General features: G+C 45.3%; 2 protein-coding genes across 8 annotated transcripts; one reads left to right on the top strand and one right to left on the bottom strand.

Annotated features, from left to right (window-relative positions):
- Positions 1–440: 440 nt before the first annotated feature.
- DTYMK (deoxythymidylate kinase) lies at positions 441–5,193 on the bottom strand. Of its 2 annotated transcripts, XM_065673789.1 has the most exons (6): positions 5,044–5,193; positions 4,673–4,781; positions 3,330–3,420; positions 2,134–2,331; positions 918–1,040; positions 441–868 (listed from the first exon to the last, which is right to left on the bottom strand). In XM_065673789.1, the coding sequence occupies exons 1-5, from the start codon at positions 5,171–5,173 to the stop codon at positions 930–932; spliced, it is 639 nt and encodes a 212-aa protein (XP_065529861.1). In that variant the 5' UTR covers positions 5,174–5,193; the 3' UTR covers positions 441–868; positions 918–929. The 2 variants fall into 2 exon arrangements, with proteins under 2 accessions (XP_065529861.1, XP_065529860.1); XM_065673788.1 differs by having other exon boundaries at positions 441–1,040.
- Positions 5,194–5,373: 180 nt separating this feature from the next.
- ING5 (inhibitor of growth family member 5) lies at positions 5,374–15,721 on the top strand. Of its 6 annotated transcripts, none has more exons than XM_065673781.1 (9): positions 5,374–5,520; positions 6,495–6,584; positions 7,262–7,428; positions 9,125–9,236; positions 10,433–10,526; positions 11,568–11,703; positions 11,858–11,919; positions 12,458–12,496; positions 12,603–15,721. In XM_065673781.1, exons 1-9 carry the CDS (start codon positions 5,484–5,486, stop codon positions 12,613–12,615), a joined length of 750 nt encoding a protein of 249 aa, XP_065529853.1. In that variant the 5' UTR covers positions 5,374–5,483; the 3' UTR covers positions 12,616–15,721. The 6 variants fall into 6 exon arrangements, with proteins under 6 accessions (XP_065529853.1, XP_065529856.1, XP_065529855.1 ...); XM_065673784.1 differs by having other exon boundaries at positions 5,376–5,520; positions 6,495–6,566; XM_065673787.1 differs by lacking the exon at positions 5,374–5,520 and adding an exon at positions 5,573–5,754 and having other exon boundaries at positions 6,495–6,566.
- Positions 15,722–15,852: the final 131 nt, after the last annotated feature.

Raw genomic sequence — 15,852 nt, 5'->3', positions numbered from 1 at the left:
ATATCTGTGCACCTTTCAAATGATTTAACATTCCAGTTACTGTAGTTTGCTAGTCATTACTGATAACTTAGATGAATTCACAGCTGTTCCAGGCTGTTTAAATTACACTGTGTAGGAGTCACAAGTGACTGTTTTTCTGATCTTGGCCCCAGGAGTAACTTGACCAGTTTAAAATAAATTATAGGCCACTTGCCCTTCAAACTGGCCTTGCTATGAGCTAGTATATCAATTATATCCTATATATCCTACCTGCTCATAGCAGTTCAGTTTTTGTATTGTTCTCACTGAAAAGCTGGGGAGCAGACCTGAATTCATCTCTCCATTCCACAGCCTTAGCAAACTACTCTCCCTGTGTCTGAAACGCAGCACTCTCACTTCCTCTATATCCTTCTAGAAGATAAATTATCATTCTGGGGGGAAAAAAAATGCCCTGTGCAAGATGTTTTAAAGAGTAATTTATTAGGAAGTCCTCTACAAACTCGTTTGCGCACTGGGGATGCATGTACTAGAGAGGCAGAAGAATCTGAAACATGGCAGTTGCCCATAACTGAGATTGCTGCTGTCTGTCCAGGGGCAGCCCTGGGCTCTGTGCCCACATCTGCATGACATGACTGGAGCTAGAACAAGAGCTCCTGCTTGAAGTAGGGAGGGTTTTACAAGGAATTTGCTACATGCTTATTGCATGTTCATGTATAAAATATAGAAGGGACTATGCAGGATGAAAGGGAGGAGTAGACACAATCACAAGGACATCAGCACCATGCTGGACTCAGAATACATGAGATCAAAGTAGTTACTGGAAGGTGATGAGGGGAGCGAACCAAGACAGGAGGATCTAAGAGCTTTCCCTTAGGTGTAAAAGAATAACCTGTATAAAGTTTTATCTAAGAGTTTTTCCTTGGGTCTAAAAGAATAACCTGCATAAAGTTTTATTTCCAGAGTTCTTCCAAAGGTTTATTCTGAACCTCCTGCAAGGTTTTCTCTGCAATGGACTTGATTTCTCTGTGCAAGTCTTCTATGCTCTTTGAAGCATCCATTACCTGTTTCCAGGACGAAAAATACAGAAACATGTTCTTCAGTTAATGATACCAAGTAAGAAAAACTCACCTTGCTACTGTCTGCTCCCTCCATTACTCAACGCTGATACTATTCATCAGCAACAAAAGGAGTTAACTGCATAGCCTGTTTTACATGGTTTCTGGAATGGAATTGGAAAAATCTATTTTATTTAGGAATAAGCATGTAAGAAATAGATGTGGGGCTGCATGAAGGGAAACAGAAGAAACTGCTGCTGCTGCGTGTTGTTTGCTGACAGTCTTTGAGACATGGGACATAAAAGCAGGTAAACATTCTTCATCCTGTACTGTAGTCCCTGAGAAACATCCACCCATGATAGTAGAAACCTCTAAAACTCCTTCATGTGATGTCCGAGTTTCAGATTTGCTGGTTTTTAACTACTGCAAGCTAAGGGCAGTAAAGGTGGTAGAGCTGAGAAAGCTGTCAGCCTGAGAACATGATGCTGGTGCTTCCAGGCAGACATTTGAAGACCAGCAAGCATCACTCCCATGCAGTTGAGGGAGTGACTGAAGTGTACAAAGGATTTGGTGAGGAGATGTAGAGCTGTGCAGATTCATCGCAGTGACCTCTGCAATGCTGGCCCACACAACACTGATGAGGAACAGCAGCTGTGGGGATACGCGATAAGTAGACTTTGTGATTAAATGGTAGCACAGCCAGCATCGCACCTTTGTGCTCACACAATATCCTCCAGTTATTTGTGTAACCAAGCTAGGTTTCATGCTGTGTTTCAGAGGGTTCTTTGGCAATGTCTGTCTGTTATTCTAACTGAGGGGCAGAGACAGGAATGCTAACTATACCTTTAATGTGTACTGAAACTGGATTTCCACGCTTATTTCAGGGACACCTCTTCACCATCTATTCTGCTATTTATCTGTTTGACAGTTGTGCACTTTGGGATATTGTACACAGATGTGTTGCTTTAAGTGAAAATTCCTCTCAAGAGATGGATAGTCAGTTTCCCTTTAAGAGAACTATTTCCATAAAGCTCTTTCAGAAAATAAATCAACCAAAGTCTTCCCCCACCCCAACAGGGTGTTAGGGCTATTTCCTCACCTTCCAGTTTAATGTCTTGTCTTTCATCAGATGATAGAAGGACTGTAGAACTTTCTCTTGGAAGGAGCTGTTCTCATAACGTTCACTTCCAAAGTTCCCTCGTTTTGCTGCTTCTTCTGGGTGTAACTGAAGAAATAGAATCAGATCTGGCTTTGGCAGTCCAACGTCAGGCTGTTTGCACCACTCCAGGCAGAAGTTCTGTCCCAAACAGAAGATAACCAAGTTTTAGGTGAAAGAAAGAAATCCAAAGAAGGTAAAGCAGCAGGTTAGCTAAAGAGTGGGGTGGGAAGGGCATAGGCAGAAAAGAGAGGAGATGCAGCCTGAAACACTAAGCACAGGCTACAAACGGAAAAGGTGATATCCCAGCTTACCATGTGAGAATTCAGTTCTGGTAATTTTGGGGGGCCAGGTTTTGCAAGGTGCTGTGCACCTCTCATGATCATTTAAGTCGGACAGCACTAAAGATTTTAACATCTCTTCTGCAGAGCCTAACAGAGCAAAATACCAAGTCATATTCTGAGTCTCCACACAGCTGTCACCAGTCCACAACTTGTGATCAGTGCAAAAGAAAGCTGCTCCCAAATATACTGCACAGCTTCAGTGTAGATCTTTCTGAGCCCAGTGTGAGGTTAAGGGAGAGGATTCTCCCCCGCTACTCTGCTCTTGTGAGACACCTCCTGCAGTCCTGTATCCAGCTCTGGAGGCGACAACACAAGAGGGATGTGGAGCTGCTCGAGTGAGTCCAGAGGAGACCACAAAGATGCTCCAAGGGCTGGAGCAGCTCTGCTGTGGAGGCAGGCTGGGAGAGCTGGGCTTGTTCAGCCTGGGGAAGACAAGGGTCCGGGGACACCTCAGAGCAGCTTCCATTGCTGCTCTAAGCATCGGGGAACTGAATGGGGAATGGCTTTATGCTGTCACAGGGGAGATTTAGATTAGATACGAGGAAGAAATTCTTCCCTGTGAGGGTGCTGAGGCCCTGGCACAGGTTGCCCAGAGGAGCTGTGGCTGCCCCATCCCTGGCAGTGTTCAAGGCCAGGTTGGACAGGGCTTGGAGCAGCCTGGTCTAGTGAAAGGTGTCCCTGCCCGTGGCAGGGGGTTGGAACTGGGTGAGCTTTAAAAGGTCCCTTCCAGCCCAAACCATTCTGTGGTTCTATGAAATACAGAGAGAAGCAGGGGCTATTGCAGATCTCACTCACCTGTTTGGCACTTGTGAAGGCCACTCCAGAAAAGGCGTATCTGTCAACTACAAGTGTGATCCCCTTATGCAGTTTCTCTTTCATCAGTGGTCTGAAAACCATGTGGTAGAGAAAACAAAACAGTTACACTCCTTCATAGCAATACAAATGAAAGGAAGCTCATGAGGCTGCGGATTCCCTATTAATATGTGTCATCATTAATGGCAAACATCAGTAGTGTCAGGGTTATCTGTGATGCTGATCGCATTTAAATATCAGCTTCCAGAGCCTAAAGAGGGCCTTACAGGAAATCTGGAGAGGGGCTTTTTGCAAGTGCCTGTAGTGACAGGACAAGGGGGAATGGCTTTGAGCTGAGAGGGGAGATTGAGATTAGATGTTAGGAAGAAATTCTTCCCTGTGAGGGTGCCGAGGCCCTGGCACAAGGTGCCCAGAGAAGCTGTGGCTGCCCCATCCCTGACAGTGTTCAAGGCCAGGTTGGACGGGGCTTGGAACAACCTGGTCTGGTGGAAGGTGTCCCTGCCCGTGGCAGGGGGTTGGAACTGGGTGAGTTTTAATGTCCCTTCCAGCCCAAACTATTCTATGAGTCAGTTCCTTTTTTATGCGGTTCAGTAGATTTGTGATACACTCTGCCTCAGTCAGAGAAAAGCATCCTTTATTCACAACGACTTCTCACAGCTCACTCATCTGCCCTATGCTTCTCAGTTTGCTTGTCACCACCACTACAAAAGATTTATTATTTTTTTCTTAATTAAAACCCTTTCCAGTGTAGGTTTCCAGGTAAAAACAACAGCCAACACTGACTTCCCTAGCTCCACACAGACTCAGGAGCCAAAAGGACGGACAGCTGCTCACAGCTGAATGCAGCCTTCAGCTAAAGTTAAGTTTGGACATGATTCCTTAACCATTCTGTCACTCACACGGACTTCTTTGCAAAGCAAGGTCTCTTCAATCAGGAAAAGACGCATATTCATATTCCAGGCAGGTACAGTCTCAGCTGCCCCATTGTGATGCTGGTACAGCACTGGAAATATCTGCATCTAATGATTCCAAAACCAAACTGTGGGATTTGACCTAAGATTAAATCCAAAGCTGTGAGAGTTCTTGAAACTTGGAGTCTTGGGTGTGTGGTTTAGTGTGAGGTGTCCCTGCCCATGGCAGGGGGATTGGAACTGGGTGATCTTAAGGTCTTTACCAACCCTACCTATTCTGTGATTCTATGAGGCATTATTTCCTGACATGCTTCCCTTGCTAAACTGGCTCATACTCATACCTACTGCAAGCTACAACCCCGGGAGGATTCAACACCATGCAATTTTCTTTTACATCTTAAACATTATCTTTACACATGTTCCCAGCGGTTAGCAGAGAAGAGCAGGTGAATGGTGTGGTCCTCCAGGTTCTTATCCTTCACTAGGTAGGAGCTGATCAGCTGCCCAATCTCCGTCGTTCTCTCTGTAGGAAAAAGAGGGAGAAGGATCAAACGCTGCCCCAAGCTGCTCTTGCCACAGGGCTGTCCCTCTGTCCGGGGAGACACGTCAGTCTGCGGCCTATCTGCTGGTCACAGGTGGGACACAGCTGGTCCGCCCGCGCCTGGGGCTACGTGCGTTACGGACAGGAGGCGGCCGGCGCTGAACACGCTACAGAGGCCGCAGCACGGCCTCGCGGGACTCCCCCCGCCCCTCCCGGCTGCCTGCGGGCGGCTGCCGGCCCGTACCCGGGAAGCGGAGCAGGTCTGCGGGAAGGCCTGCGGCGCGCAGGGCCTCCACCAGCCGCCGGCACTGCGTGGTCTTCCCGGCGCGGTCCACCCCCTCCAGCACGATCAGCGCCCCGCGCCGGCCCGCCATCGCGCGCGCTCCGCTCGCCCCGCCCCGCCCCGCCCCTTCCTCCCGCGCCCGGCCAATCCCGGCGCGCGCCCTCCCGGGCCGCCCCTGGCAGCGGAAGGGCACGAAAGCGCCGAACACCGCCGAGGGGGCGGTGAGGCGGGGGAAGAAGCCCCGCCCCCTCCGGGGCACGCCCCTCATGAATATGCAGCAGGAGCGTCCCCAGCGGCCAATGGGCAGCCGGCGGGCGATGAATACGGGATGAGGCCGTGGCCGCGGCCTTTGTCATGCGGGCCCGGGAGGCGGCGGGAAGCGGTGGGGTGCGAGTCGCAAGATGGCGACCGCCATGTACCTGGAGCACTACCTGGACAGTGAGGGACGGGCGCGGCGCGGCCGAGGCGGGGGCAGCACCGGGAGGGCTGAGGGGGGTGCCCGGGGCGGCGGAGGCACGGGAATTAGAGCTGCGCCACGGGCTGCGCGGGCGGGGCCGCGGGGTGTCGTCACCCGCCGCGGCGACGCGTCATCGCTGTGCGCTGTGCGGCGGGGCTGCGAGGCATGGCGGCCGCCGGCTCGCTGCCAGGCAGCGGGAGAGCCGCGGCAGCCGGGTGAGTGCCGGTCCCGCGGGCGCCGGAGCTCGCGTGGTGTGAGCGGGCAGCTGCTGCAGCGCGGCCAGAAGGGCAACGGAGCTGGGGCGGTGCCTGGAGCACAAGTGCGATGGGAACGGCTGAGGGCCTGGGGGGGTCAGCCTGGAGAAGGGAGGGCTCGGGGGGACCTGATCACTCTGTAACCACCTGAAAGGAGGTTGTAGTGAGGTGGGGTCGGTCTCTTCTGCCGGGTGACACGCGATAGGACAAGGGGAAACGGCCTCGGGCTGCATCAGGGGAGGTTTAGATTGGATATTAGGAAAAGCTTCTTTAGCAAAAGGGTGCTCAGGCATTGGAACAGGCTGCCCAGGGAACGGTGGAATCGCCGTCCCTGGAAGTGTTCAGAAAACGTGTAGATGAGGCCTCAGTGCCATGTGATGGCCTTTGCAGTCCTGGGGTGACGGACTTCATGGTCTTAAAGGCCTTTTGCAACCTAGTTGATGCTGCGGTTTGCAGTATGCAGAACTAAATGTACATTTGAGTGCAGGTCTCCTGTGGTGCAGGCTTTGTCCTTGGAAGGCTTCCAGTCATGAACAAGGGCCACGTGCTGCCTCTGTGTCTGCCTGTGTGTGTACATATAGCACAGCAGTGGGCGATCCAGCCACTGGCTCCGTAAAGCATCAGGACCTGTAGCTCTGTTCAGAGTTACATGGCTATGGAGGGAGAACAGGATGTAGGATTGTTTGGTCTTTGTGTTTCAGGTATCGAAAACCTGCCCTGCGAGCTGCAGAGGAACTTCCAGCTGATGCGGGAGTTGGATCAGAGAACAGAAGGTGTGTTCAGGTGTTCCGGTAAGCAAAGTCTGACAGCGAGCGTCGACCTGAAGGACAGGAACAGTCTTGTGGAGACTTGGCTTTAGAGGATGTGTCTCCTTTTCCTTTTCTCAGCCTCAGTGCTGTGCAGCACTTGCCTCTTTTCTGCGAGGGCTGCACCTCACAGGACTAGATTTCTTTTCAGCAGTTGCACATTAATTTGTAGCTGGGTGATTGCCATACCCCATGGCCCTGCTTGCATATATTTCCACATGGACAGTTGCAGGTTGCTGTGTTTCTTGCAAGACCAGGGATTTTTTTTCCATTTTTTGAGGTTTGTGTTGGTGTTTGGTTGCACATTAACAGTTTTCAATTAGAACAGTTAGAATGGTTAATGACTGTGCAGCAAATGCAATGTTCTGCGTATGAGAAGAGAGGTTGAAGTTTGTGAACCTGTGGGTTAAGTTTCTGATCCAAACTGTGAGACTCTCCTCTGAATTAACTGTAAAACAGTTGAGAAATCAGAATCTCACCATGAGTGTTGAAGAGTGAATACCTTTAACTCTTATTTTGGGTTGTTTGTTTTTTAAAGGTGAGTACATTGAGTCAGGGGAAGTCCAAAAACTGTCAGGAGAGGTCTTCTAAATACCGTAAAGAGGTGGAAGAAAAAAATACTTGCTTTGACACACAGCCTTCTCACACGCTTTGCTTTTCAGATAAGAAAGCAGAAATTGACAGTCTTGCAGCAGAATACATTGAATCAGTGAAGAACATGTTACCCACGGAGAGAATGGAACACCTGAAGAAAATCCAGAGTGCCTACAGCAAATGTAAAGAGTACAGTGATGATAAAGTCCAGCTGGCCATGCAGACCTATGAGATGGTGAGCGTCACAACCAGTGAGAGTTTGTAGAAATGATCATACCGCGGAATGGGGCTGCTGGTGCACATGGAAGATGCTTGCACAGTGTCGATTTTCTCTGATGTGTTTTTACTTAAATATCTTACTGAAACAAATTATTAATCCTCAAGCTTATTTTTCTGTTGCCTTCCTCAATCCCTGTTTTGTTACCAGGTTTAGTCATAGAATTATAGCCACAGAACCACAGATTGGTTTGGGTTGGAAGCGATCTTGAAGCTCATCCAGTTCCAACCCCCTGCCATGGGCAGGGACACCTTCCACTAGACCAGGTTGCTTCAAGCCCCATCCAACCTGGCCTTGGAACACTGCAGAGGCAGCCACTTCTCTGGGCAACCTGTGCCAGCACCTCACCACCCTCATAGGGAAGAATTTCTTCCTAATATCTAACCTAAATCTCTCTTCTGTCAGCTTAAAGCCATTTCCCCTTGTTCTGTCAGTACGTGTCCTCATAAAAAGTCTGTCTCCAGATTTTCTGTAGGCCCTTTTTAGCTGTTGAAAGGCCACAATAAGGTCTCCCTGGAGCTGCCTTTTCTCCAGGCTATGCAAGTCAAGTAGGCTTCTCCTCTGGTGAAGAGTTAAATGAATTTATCCCAGTTGGACATCCCTTGATCTAGTAGTACCCATCTGCTGTGCAGCAATACCACCAAATTGACCCCACTCTCTCCTCCCCAGGAGCTTTCCTGTCACCCAATAATTTATTTAAGGCTGGTCTTAGTTGTAAGCAACGTTTTTTGAAGTCAACTTCAATTCTGTGTTGTGGAGGAGTGGAAAAAATATGCTCAGTTACCTTTGTTTCCAAATGGCAAAAGAAAACAAACCTGTCAGCTCCACTTCTCTGGTTGTATATTGGACACTAAGCTTTCCTCAGTGGACGTTTCTTAAGATTTAGCTTTCCACTTTTTTCTTCTTCTGCCCCTACTCCTGTTTAGCTGTCCCTTGAGTAATTCTTATCTTTATATTTTATCCCTTAGACAAAACTTGAGCAAAGGCAATCCTTCTGACTGTACTCGGCATGTTTTGTCTAGGTTCTAGGGATGCTTTGGGTTCTGCTACATCTGCAGCTGCAGTACATTTTATTGCCATAAATACCACAGAAAAGGAAATTGCTTCATAGGAACTGAAAAGTATCCTAGATACCTAAATTGAGAGCTAAGTATTAAGCAACACTGTTTCGTGGCTTAAAATGCTTTGCTATATGTCTGTTTTGTAGCCCATGTCATTGCAACCAGGGGAGTACAAGTTACTTAGTGTGTATTGGCTTGACATTGGAGATACTTGTCAGAAGTCTGTATTTATCACTTAATTTCTTCATATAGCGTGCCAGTGGAGCACCAGAAAAATAGGCTGATGTCCATGAACATGTGCTAATCACAACAGTTGAATAATCTGTTTTGAAAACAACTTATTTTAATATTTCAGCACCTTCCTTCCTTTCTCTTTGTCTGCAGAGGGATTGGGTCCTCTTGCTTTTGCCTGTTTTCTTTTTTTCTGCCTTGGTTCCCCTCTTCCAGTTTGGCAGCCCTTTCATGCCCTGCTCTGAAGTAGTATACCCCTGTCTGTGCTGGTAACAGCCATGTTATTAGACCTTCCTGTTTTCTTTTGGGGATTTTAATTTATTTCTTTTAAAATTCAGTTTGTGGTTTCCTCTCCTGTGCAGGTGGATAAGCATATCCGCCGGCTGGATGCGGACTTGGCCCGGTTTGAAGCAGATCTGAAAGATAAACTGGAAGGCAGTGACTTTGAAAACCCTGGATCTCGAAGCCTGAAAAGTGCGTACATCTTACACGTTGGTTGACAGCCTTTTCCAGCACTGAGTATATCTGACCAGAAAGGCTAAGATAGAAAGTAGGCTGTTCTTTCTGGAGGAAGAATGCTCGTACACCACAGTGTACTTCTCTACTTGTTTTTAATACTCTTCAAATATTTACAGTGTTCTGGTGGGCAATAAACAGGTGAAGAAAAACATAGTGCTGGGATCTAACTTACTGTCTCTGCTTGCCAGATCACCATGAGGTGGCCCACAGTTGTAAGGAGGGTGCTGGCCAAGGGACAACTGTGACAAAACTGAAGTGATATTCTTACAGCTTTTGAGTGTAACAGTCTTGGTTTCAGGCTTGATCTGTTACTCAGTAAGTTCTAAGCTGTTCTGGGGGGAAAGTAGATTTGCCTGCCTCCTTTTACCAGAATTTGCATACTAATCAAGCTGAGAATGACAGGAAAAAATAGAAGTTAAAGGAAGGTACCCGTTTCTCTAATGTATACTGGAAATCTCGTGTGATTACTGTGAAATCTGAGCATGGTTAACTGCAGCACAGCTTTATGCCTTTAAACTATGAAATATGGGGAAAGATATCAGATGTGGACATAAAAGATAATTGAGTAACTGATTAAGTGGCTGAATATTTAAAAATATACTGAGATTTAAAAAATATTACAGCGTGTCTCATCAAATATGATGCTATTTATATCTTGTGCAATGATATGGGGTTAACATTTCATGCTGCTTATTTCATTTTCCATGATTAAGTGTTAGACTTCTGTAAGATACGTTATCTCTGAACTGCCAGGGGTGCATAGTAGTTTCATTGTATGTAATCTTAATTTGCAGATTTAGTTTCTAAGTACCTTTTGCAGTTAATGTATTGGCTTCTATTGTGGTGGGCTTGGCAATGCTAGTTTAATGGTTGGACTTCATGTTCTTAAAGGTCTTTTTCAACATAAACAACTCTGATTCTATATACTGCAGTGACCTAATTGCCACAACTGTGAACACAAGAATTTGCTGCTTAGTCATACTACATGCCAGTTTGGCATATTTGTGGCATACAAATGTATTTCAGAGTCAGCATTCGTGTAAAGTTACATATGAAATAAGGCTTTCAAAACAAATGGCATAAAAATAAGAACGTCTGGGGATGTTTCTGGGATTCCAGTAGGTTGAAACGATGGTTCTTTTTCTTTATAGAGGGACGAAGTCAGAAAGACAAAAGAGGCTCTCGTGGTCGAGGCAGACGAACATCTGAAGAAGATACACCAAAGAAAAAGAAGCTCAAAGGAGGGTAAGGCGTCGCCTGTCACAGCTCTGGTGACTTTGGCTTGACTCTTCATGAATTTTCCACAAGCTCATGTTACCCTATTTATGACTCAGGTCTGGATGGTGGGTGGTGTTAGTGTGTTCTGGTCTTACTCCAACTCATCAGTGTCCTGCTTAGGACAAGTCAGCTTTATTAATTAACTCCTTGGTTGGCATGTGGAAGCTCAGCGTGCTCAAAATGCCCTCTTGACTGGAAGGATAAGATCAGCTTTTCTGTTGCTGTTGGCAAGCTGGGAGAAAATAGCTTTGAGTTTTGTTTTTGGTTTTTTTTGTCCTGCAGCTATTTTTAACAGTTGTTTGTGGTCTTAATTGTAAAAAGAAACACTTGCCCATCAGGACAAACACTGATAATGTATTGTTGTTCTAGAAATCGTGGAGAACTTTGAGGACTGTTCTCAAAGAATTGTCCCAGATAATCTTAAATAATCTAACTTGGTTTTGTGACGCAAGGAAAAAAGCATATCCCCTCTCCATGATTAGATTTATATTAAAGGGGCTCTGTTAATTATGATGTTCTCATGTGGCTAAATGGACAGAAAACTAAAAATTGTTCCCATTGACCGTTACTGACATGTCAAATTAATGCATTCCTGTTAAAGCAAGAGGGTTCACTCATACCTGGCAGTGAAAGAATGTCTATTAAAACAGATTGGGCGATGAATCAGATTCTTCTGTCCACAAGCAGAAGTGATCTGTACATTAATTTTGTTACTGTAGTCATGGCATCTACAAATCATTCTCTTAATCCTTTATAGTCAAACTCATGTTTTGTGTTTGTGATAAGAATTTAATACGTTCTTTCCTTCATGTTACAAAATTAAGCCTACCTTATAATTTTTGTCATTGGATAATCTGTGATAATGTAAGCTAAACTCTTAACGTACAATCAGTGTGTTTTAGAGAAGATACTGTTAAAAAATAATGTTCCCAAGTATGATTTAGATCTTGGGAACATGGTGTTACCTGCAATGAAATGTGTTTTTCCTCAGTCTGTCCTTGTTCACAGATCTGAGTTTGCTGATACCATCCTGTCAGTGCATCCTTCAGATGTCCTAGACATGCCAGTGGACCCCAATGAACCTACCTACTGCTTATGTCACCAGGTGTCCTATGGAGAAATGATTGGCTGTGACAATCCTGATGTAAGCATTTGAGATTGTTTATTTCCAGATGTTTGCTACATCACATCAGTGTGAAATCTGAGGGTCTTACTTGCTCAGTTAGATCATTCAGCTGTTACTTTCATTTTGTGAAACACTAAACATCTCCAGTGGGTTTTTCCTTTCTGTTTTGCAGTGCCCAATTGAATGGTTCCACTTCGCTTGTGTGGACCTCACCACCAAACCAAAAGGGAAATGGTGAGTGTGACAAGACACAACTTTTTGATTTTCATCAGTCTACAATTTGCCTCATAAGAATCACAGTAAGAATTAAAACCCCATTGTTACCCTTCCTGACAGAAGAGCTTTGCTCTTGTCATCAGAGGGTTTGCATCTTCTATGGTTTGGAATCATGTTTGTTCAATGGTAGAAGGTACAAAGGGAACTTTCTTCCTAAAGTCTACTTCCAGGTGAGTCTTGGATTCTGGCTGGAGCAAAACAGGGACCCAGGCACGTGCAGAGGTTTTGAACTGAGGCTGTGTAAATGTATACGTGTTCCATCTTAGGCTTGCTGTATTGTCATGTAGTTGTGGCTGTGATTGAAATTGAGAAGTGTATATGTATTGTTTCACTTCTAGAAGCAAAATTTGAAGACTGCTCTAGGTTTTGCCTTTACATAAATTGGCTGCTTTTGAACTACCCTCCCACCCATTCATTCCCAAATGATAAAAAAGCTTTTAGACTATGTGTTATTAACTGCAGGAACTGATTACTGCCTCTCCTTCTTTCCCTCTAGGTTTTGTCCTCGTTGTGTTCAGGAAAAAAAGAAAAAGAAGTAGGGGAATACATTTAATATTCCTTCCTTCATGTTGCAATATTATCTTTGATTGTTTTTTTAATCTACCTTCCTTCTTTTTCTGATATGATATTTAATTGTCCAGTGGCCAGTTGTAATTCCAGTCCTTTCAAGTGAAAATGGCTTTCAGAGGGAGCCCCAAATCCCTTTGCCACAGGTATTTTATTTACGTTATACTTGCACAGCACTGAAATTGGTGTTGCTATGAAGTGCTAGGGCAGCCAGTAGCTGTAGTCTCTGCTAGTTTACTGGAGTCTGTGAAACCATGTAAGGCACTGCAGGAGAATGAAATGCCTCAATCCAGTGTGGTGCATCATCATCATTGAAACAATTTAGGCCTGGGGCTTGATGTGCAGAGAAGGAATTTTCTCTGATGTAGCCTGCATGAAAGAAAATAGATGTCATTGTTTAGGTGTGAAGTCCATCTGGTTTGCAGTTTTGTAGTACAGAAAGGAACAGGAAAGCTCGTTCACTGTTTCCAGTGTCTGTTTCCTCAAAGTTTTGCTGGCATAGGGTTGGGAGAGAGGTGAGATTAAGTCTTCTCTTTTGGGAAATTTCTTCTGTCTGCCTTTGCACTGCCTTTATTTTGCTTAATCTTGCCCCCATTCACATGAACCTTAAGCAAACCATTTGACTTTTCACCTCCTCCTAGAAAACGTTTGTCTTTTGGGGGAGAAAACCTTTAAAAAGCAAAGGATTTGTCCTGCAGTTTCTTAGTGACAGTAGTACTGAGAGAGGGTGTTACCTTTCCTGGCTGTTTCCATTTCTCTGAAGATCCTTTAAGTACATTACTGTGAAGATTAAATCTTAAGTATTCTAATAGAGATAGAAGGTCAGATTTATTCATAAAATAAGATGAAGGCCTGACTTTTGTAACTTGTGTTTGCATGTGTTGCACCTGGGTTAATCAGGAAAACAGTCTTTAGGGGAAGGCTCCCTAAGGACAATGTGCATATTCCCAGGAGCTCCTGGCAAAGCTGAAAGGCAGCCTTGTAACCTGGGGGCTGGGGTGTGAATAGCATTTGCTGTGAAGCACTGCTGTTGAAGACCATTCAGCTGGAATGTTTTAATGTGACTTGTCTTTTTGGGGGGAGGGGGTGGGGTGTTGCACATTTGCATGTTCTTGACTTCTTTAAGCTGCCTTTCAGGTTATGAATGTGAATCCTTGCTGTCACTACAGTGTCAGTTGCTGCAGCAGAAGAGAAGGACATTAGGAGTAGGAAAACAAAAGTCTTTGTTTTTTCTTCCTTCCTTCCTGAGTCAGTAGTGGATGTAAAAGTTGAGGGAAGGGCAGAGATAAGTGTTGTCTGCGTATAAACCCCTTGCATTATGAGGCTTATCTGCCTGCAATAAATGATGTGGAGGAAGATTGTCTTGCTCACAGAGGGGGAGGGGAAAAAAATATACCTACACGAAGCCCTGCATCTGTAGGCACCAAGGTTCATGAACTTGCTGTCTGTGATCCCTAATGGGTGCTGCTGGCAGCTCTTTGCAGAGCTGTGTACTACTTTGCATACCATTGTGTCTTGGTATAGACTGCTGGAAAAGACATCAAGAAACTTCCAGATGAGCTTTTCTTCTGCTATAAAAACAATCTGAATAAACAGTATAGAGGAAAAACCACTGCAGTCAGACTTTGGCACCTGTTCCCAAAAGAGAAAAGTTGTTTCCCTGTTTTATACTGACCCTCTTACTTGTGTTTTAGCAGACCACAGCTCTTGCCAATTTTCCTTCCCTGCTGTGCTCTGTTAGGATTTGTAGATGCTGCAGGTGTATCAACAGTTACGTAGAAGAAACCTCTTAATCCTGGGACAGCTTTTCTGTGAACATTTTGATCTGCATATTGCATCTGCTACGGGAAAAAAAAGCCTGTCTCCAGAGTCATGTCATTTAAAGTGTGATGCTGCACATGTGTTCACCACGTTGCATCACTCTGCATGTTGTATATGGAGTTTCCACAGTTGTATTTACAAGATAATGTGCATTTGTCATTATCGCTGTTGTAATAGCACCCAGAAGGCAGGCAGGCAGGCAAATGAAAAGCAGATTGCTGGAGGGGAGGAGGAGGAAGAGCAGTCACACAAACCTGACTTTAGACATGCAGTCAGCCCTCTTTGTTTTTCTGCCTCTTGTTTTGGGGGAGAGCAAATTTAATCGTGATAGCTCATGAGCCAGCCTGTAATTCAGTAGCCCATGAGTGTGACCTGTACCTCGTTGACCTGCTACACTGGATTGATGGAGGAGTGTTGACTGTGTTCTGAAGAGTAGTGATGATGCTCTTACAGGTTTTATTTTCCCCTTCCACCCAATGGTATTATATATTACTCTTTGCCCTATTTCCCCCCAAGGGTTTATGAGTAGTGGTGTCACCATAGATCAAACATTTGATTTAAAACAATCTGAAAAATCCCACTGCACCTCTCTGGAAGTCTTGCTGAAAGTATATCCATACAGAATTGTGCAGCTGTGGCTTAGTCGCTGCAAAGCTAACCACCCTCAGCTCTGAGAACTCGGTCAGGTAGGACAGCAAAATACATTTTGTTAACAAGTGCTTTTTTGGGCTTGGAAGAGCAGATGCTTTCCACTTTAACCAGCAAAGCAAAAATAAGCTCTGGAAGTTAGCGTCAGCCCTCAAAAGGGAAGAGTTTGCTAGGGTTCATGAATAGTGTGAGGTACAACGTACTGCTGTTCTTTACAACGTAAGGTCTCAAATGATCCGATACCAGCAATAAACTGTCCCACTCATAACACACCAATGTGGGGGCTCTGACAGGCTCAGGAGTGTCTCTTGGCCAATTTTTAAGACACCTTATAGACAGAAATACCGGTAGCCTTCATTTTTTCTTACTAAGGGATTTAAATCTTTCTCCTGAATTTTGAATGTACAGTGTTAAATATACTTTCACGGAGAAAGGTGAACAGGATCCACAAAGGAATGTTCCACTAAAGATTGTCGAAATACCCGAATACCTTGTGGGGTTCAGCTTTATTGCAGCTTGTCCAAACTGGAGATGAAACAACTTTAACCCAATTGTTCTATTTTTTAAAGTAATTAGATCTTTGTTCCCTTTGTAAATGGAAGAGAATATAAATCTTTTTATTAAAAAGAAAGAATGTAAAGTAAAAAATGTATATCTGTATTTTTGGATCATGTAATAGATAATGGATATATTGTTATAAATAAAGTATTTTTGGGAACAACGATGTGGGAGTGCGTTGTGCTGTTGCGGTGGGCAGGGGGTGGTGCATGGGGTCGGCCAGCAGGGGGCGGGCTGTCCCGAACGGGCGCTAGGACCGGCGGCGGTCCCGCGGAAGGGAGGGCGTTGCTGGGCGCA

Source organism: Lathamus discolor, chromosome 3, assembly GCF_037157495.1.
Source record: "Lathamus discolor isolate bLatDis1 chromosome 3, bLatDis1.hap1, whole genome shotgun sequence".
Classification (NCBI taxonomy): domain Eukaryota; kingdom Metazoa; phylum Chordata; class Aves; order Psittaciformes; family Psittacidae; genus Lathamus; species Lathamus discolor.
Note: the sequence above shows the minus strand (reverse complement) of the source record. Positions and strands in the feature narration are given on the sequence as shown.

What these genes read in the sequence shown, in the direction of transcription:
- ING5 (XM_065673781.1), top strand. Translation starts at nt 5,484, where the DNA reads ATGGCGACCGCCATGTACCTGGAGCACTACCTGGACA. An exon ending in CCATGCAGACCTATGAGATG is followed by an intron (nt 7,429 to 9,124) that starts GTGAGCGTCACA and finishes TCTCCTGTGCAG; the next exon opens with GTGGATAAGCATATCCGCCG. An exon ending in TGGATCTCGAAGCCTGAAAA is followed by an intron (nt 9,237 to 10,432) that starts GTGCGTACATCT and finishes TTTTCTTTATAG; the next exon opens with AGGGACGAAGTCAGAAAGAC.
- DTYMK (XM_065673788.1), bottom strand. Translation starts at nt 5,173, where the DNA reads ATGGCGGGCCGGCGCGGGGCGCTGATCGTGCTGGAGGGGGTGGACCGC. An exon ending in AGACCTGCTCCGCTTCCCGG is followed by an intron (nt 4,782 to 5,043) that starts GTACGGGCCGGC and finishes TTTTTCCTACAG; the next exon opens with AGAGAACGACGGAGATTGGG. An exon ending in ACAAGACATTAAACTGGAAG is followed by an intron (nt 1,041 to 2,133) that starts GTGAGGAAATAG and finishes TCCTGGAAACAG; the next exon opens with GTAATGGATGCTTCAAAGAG.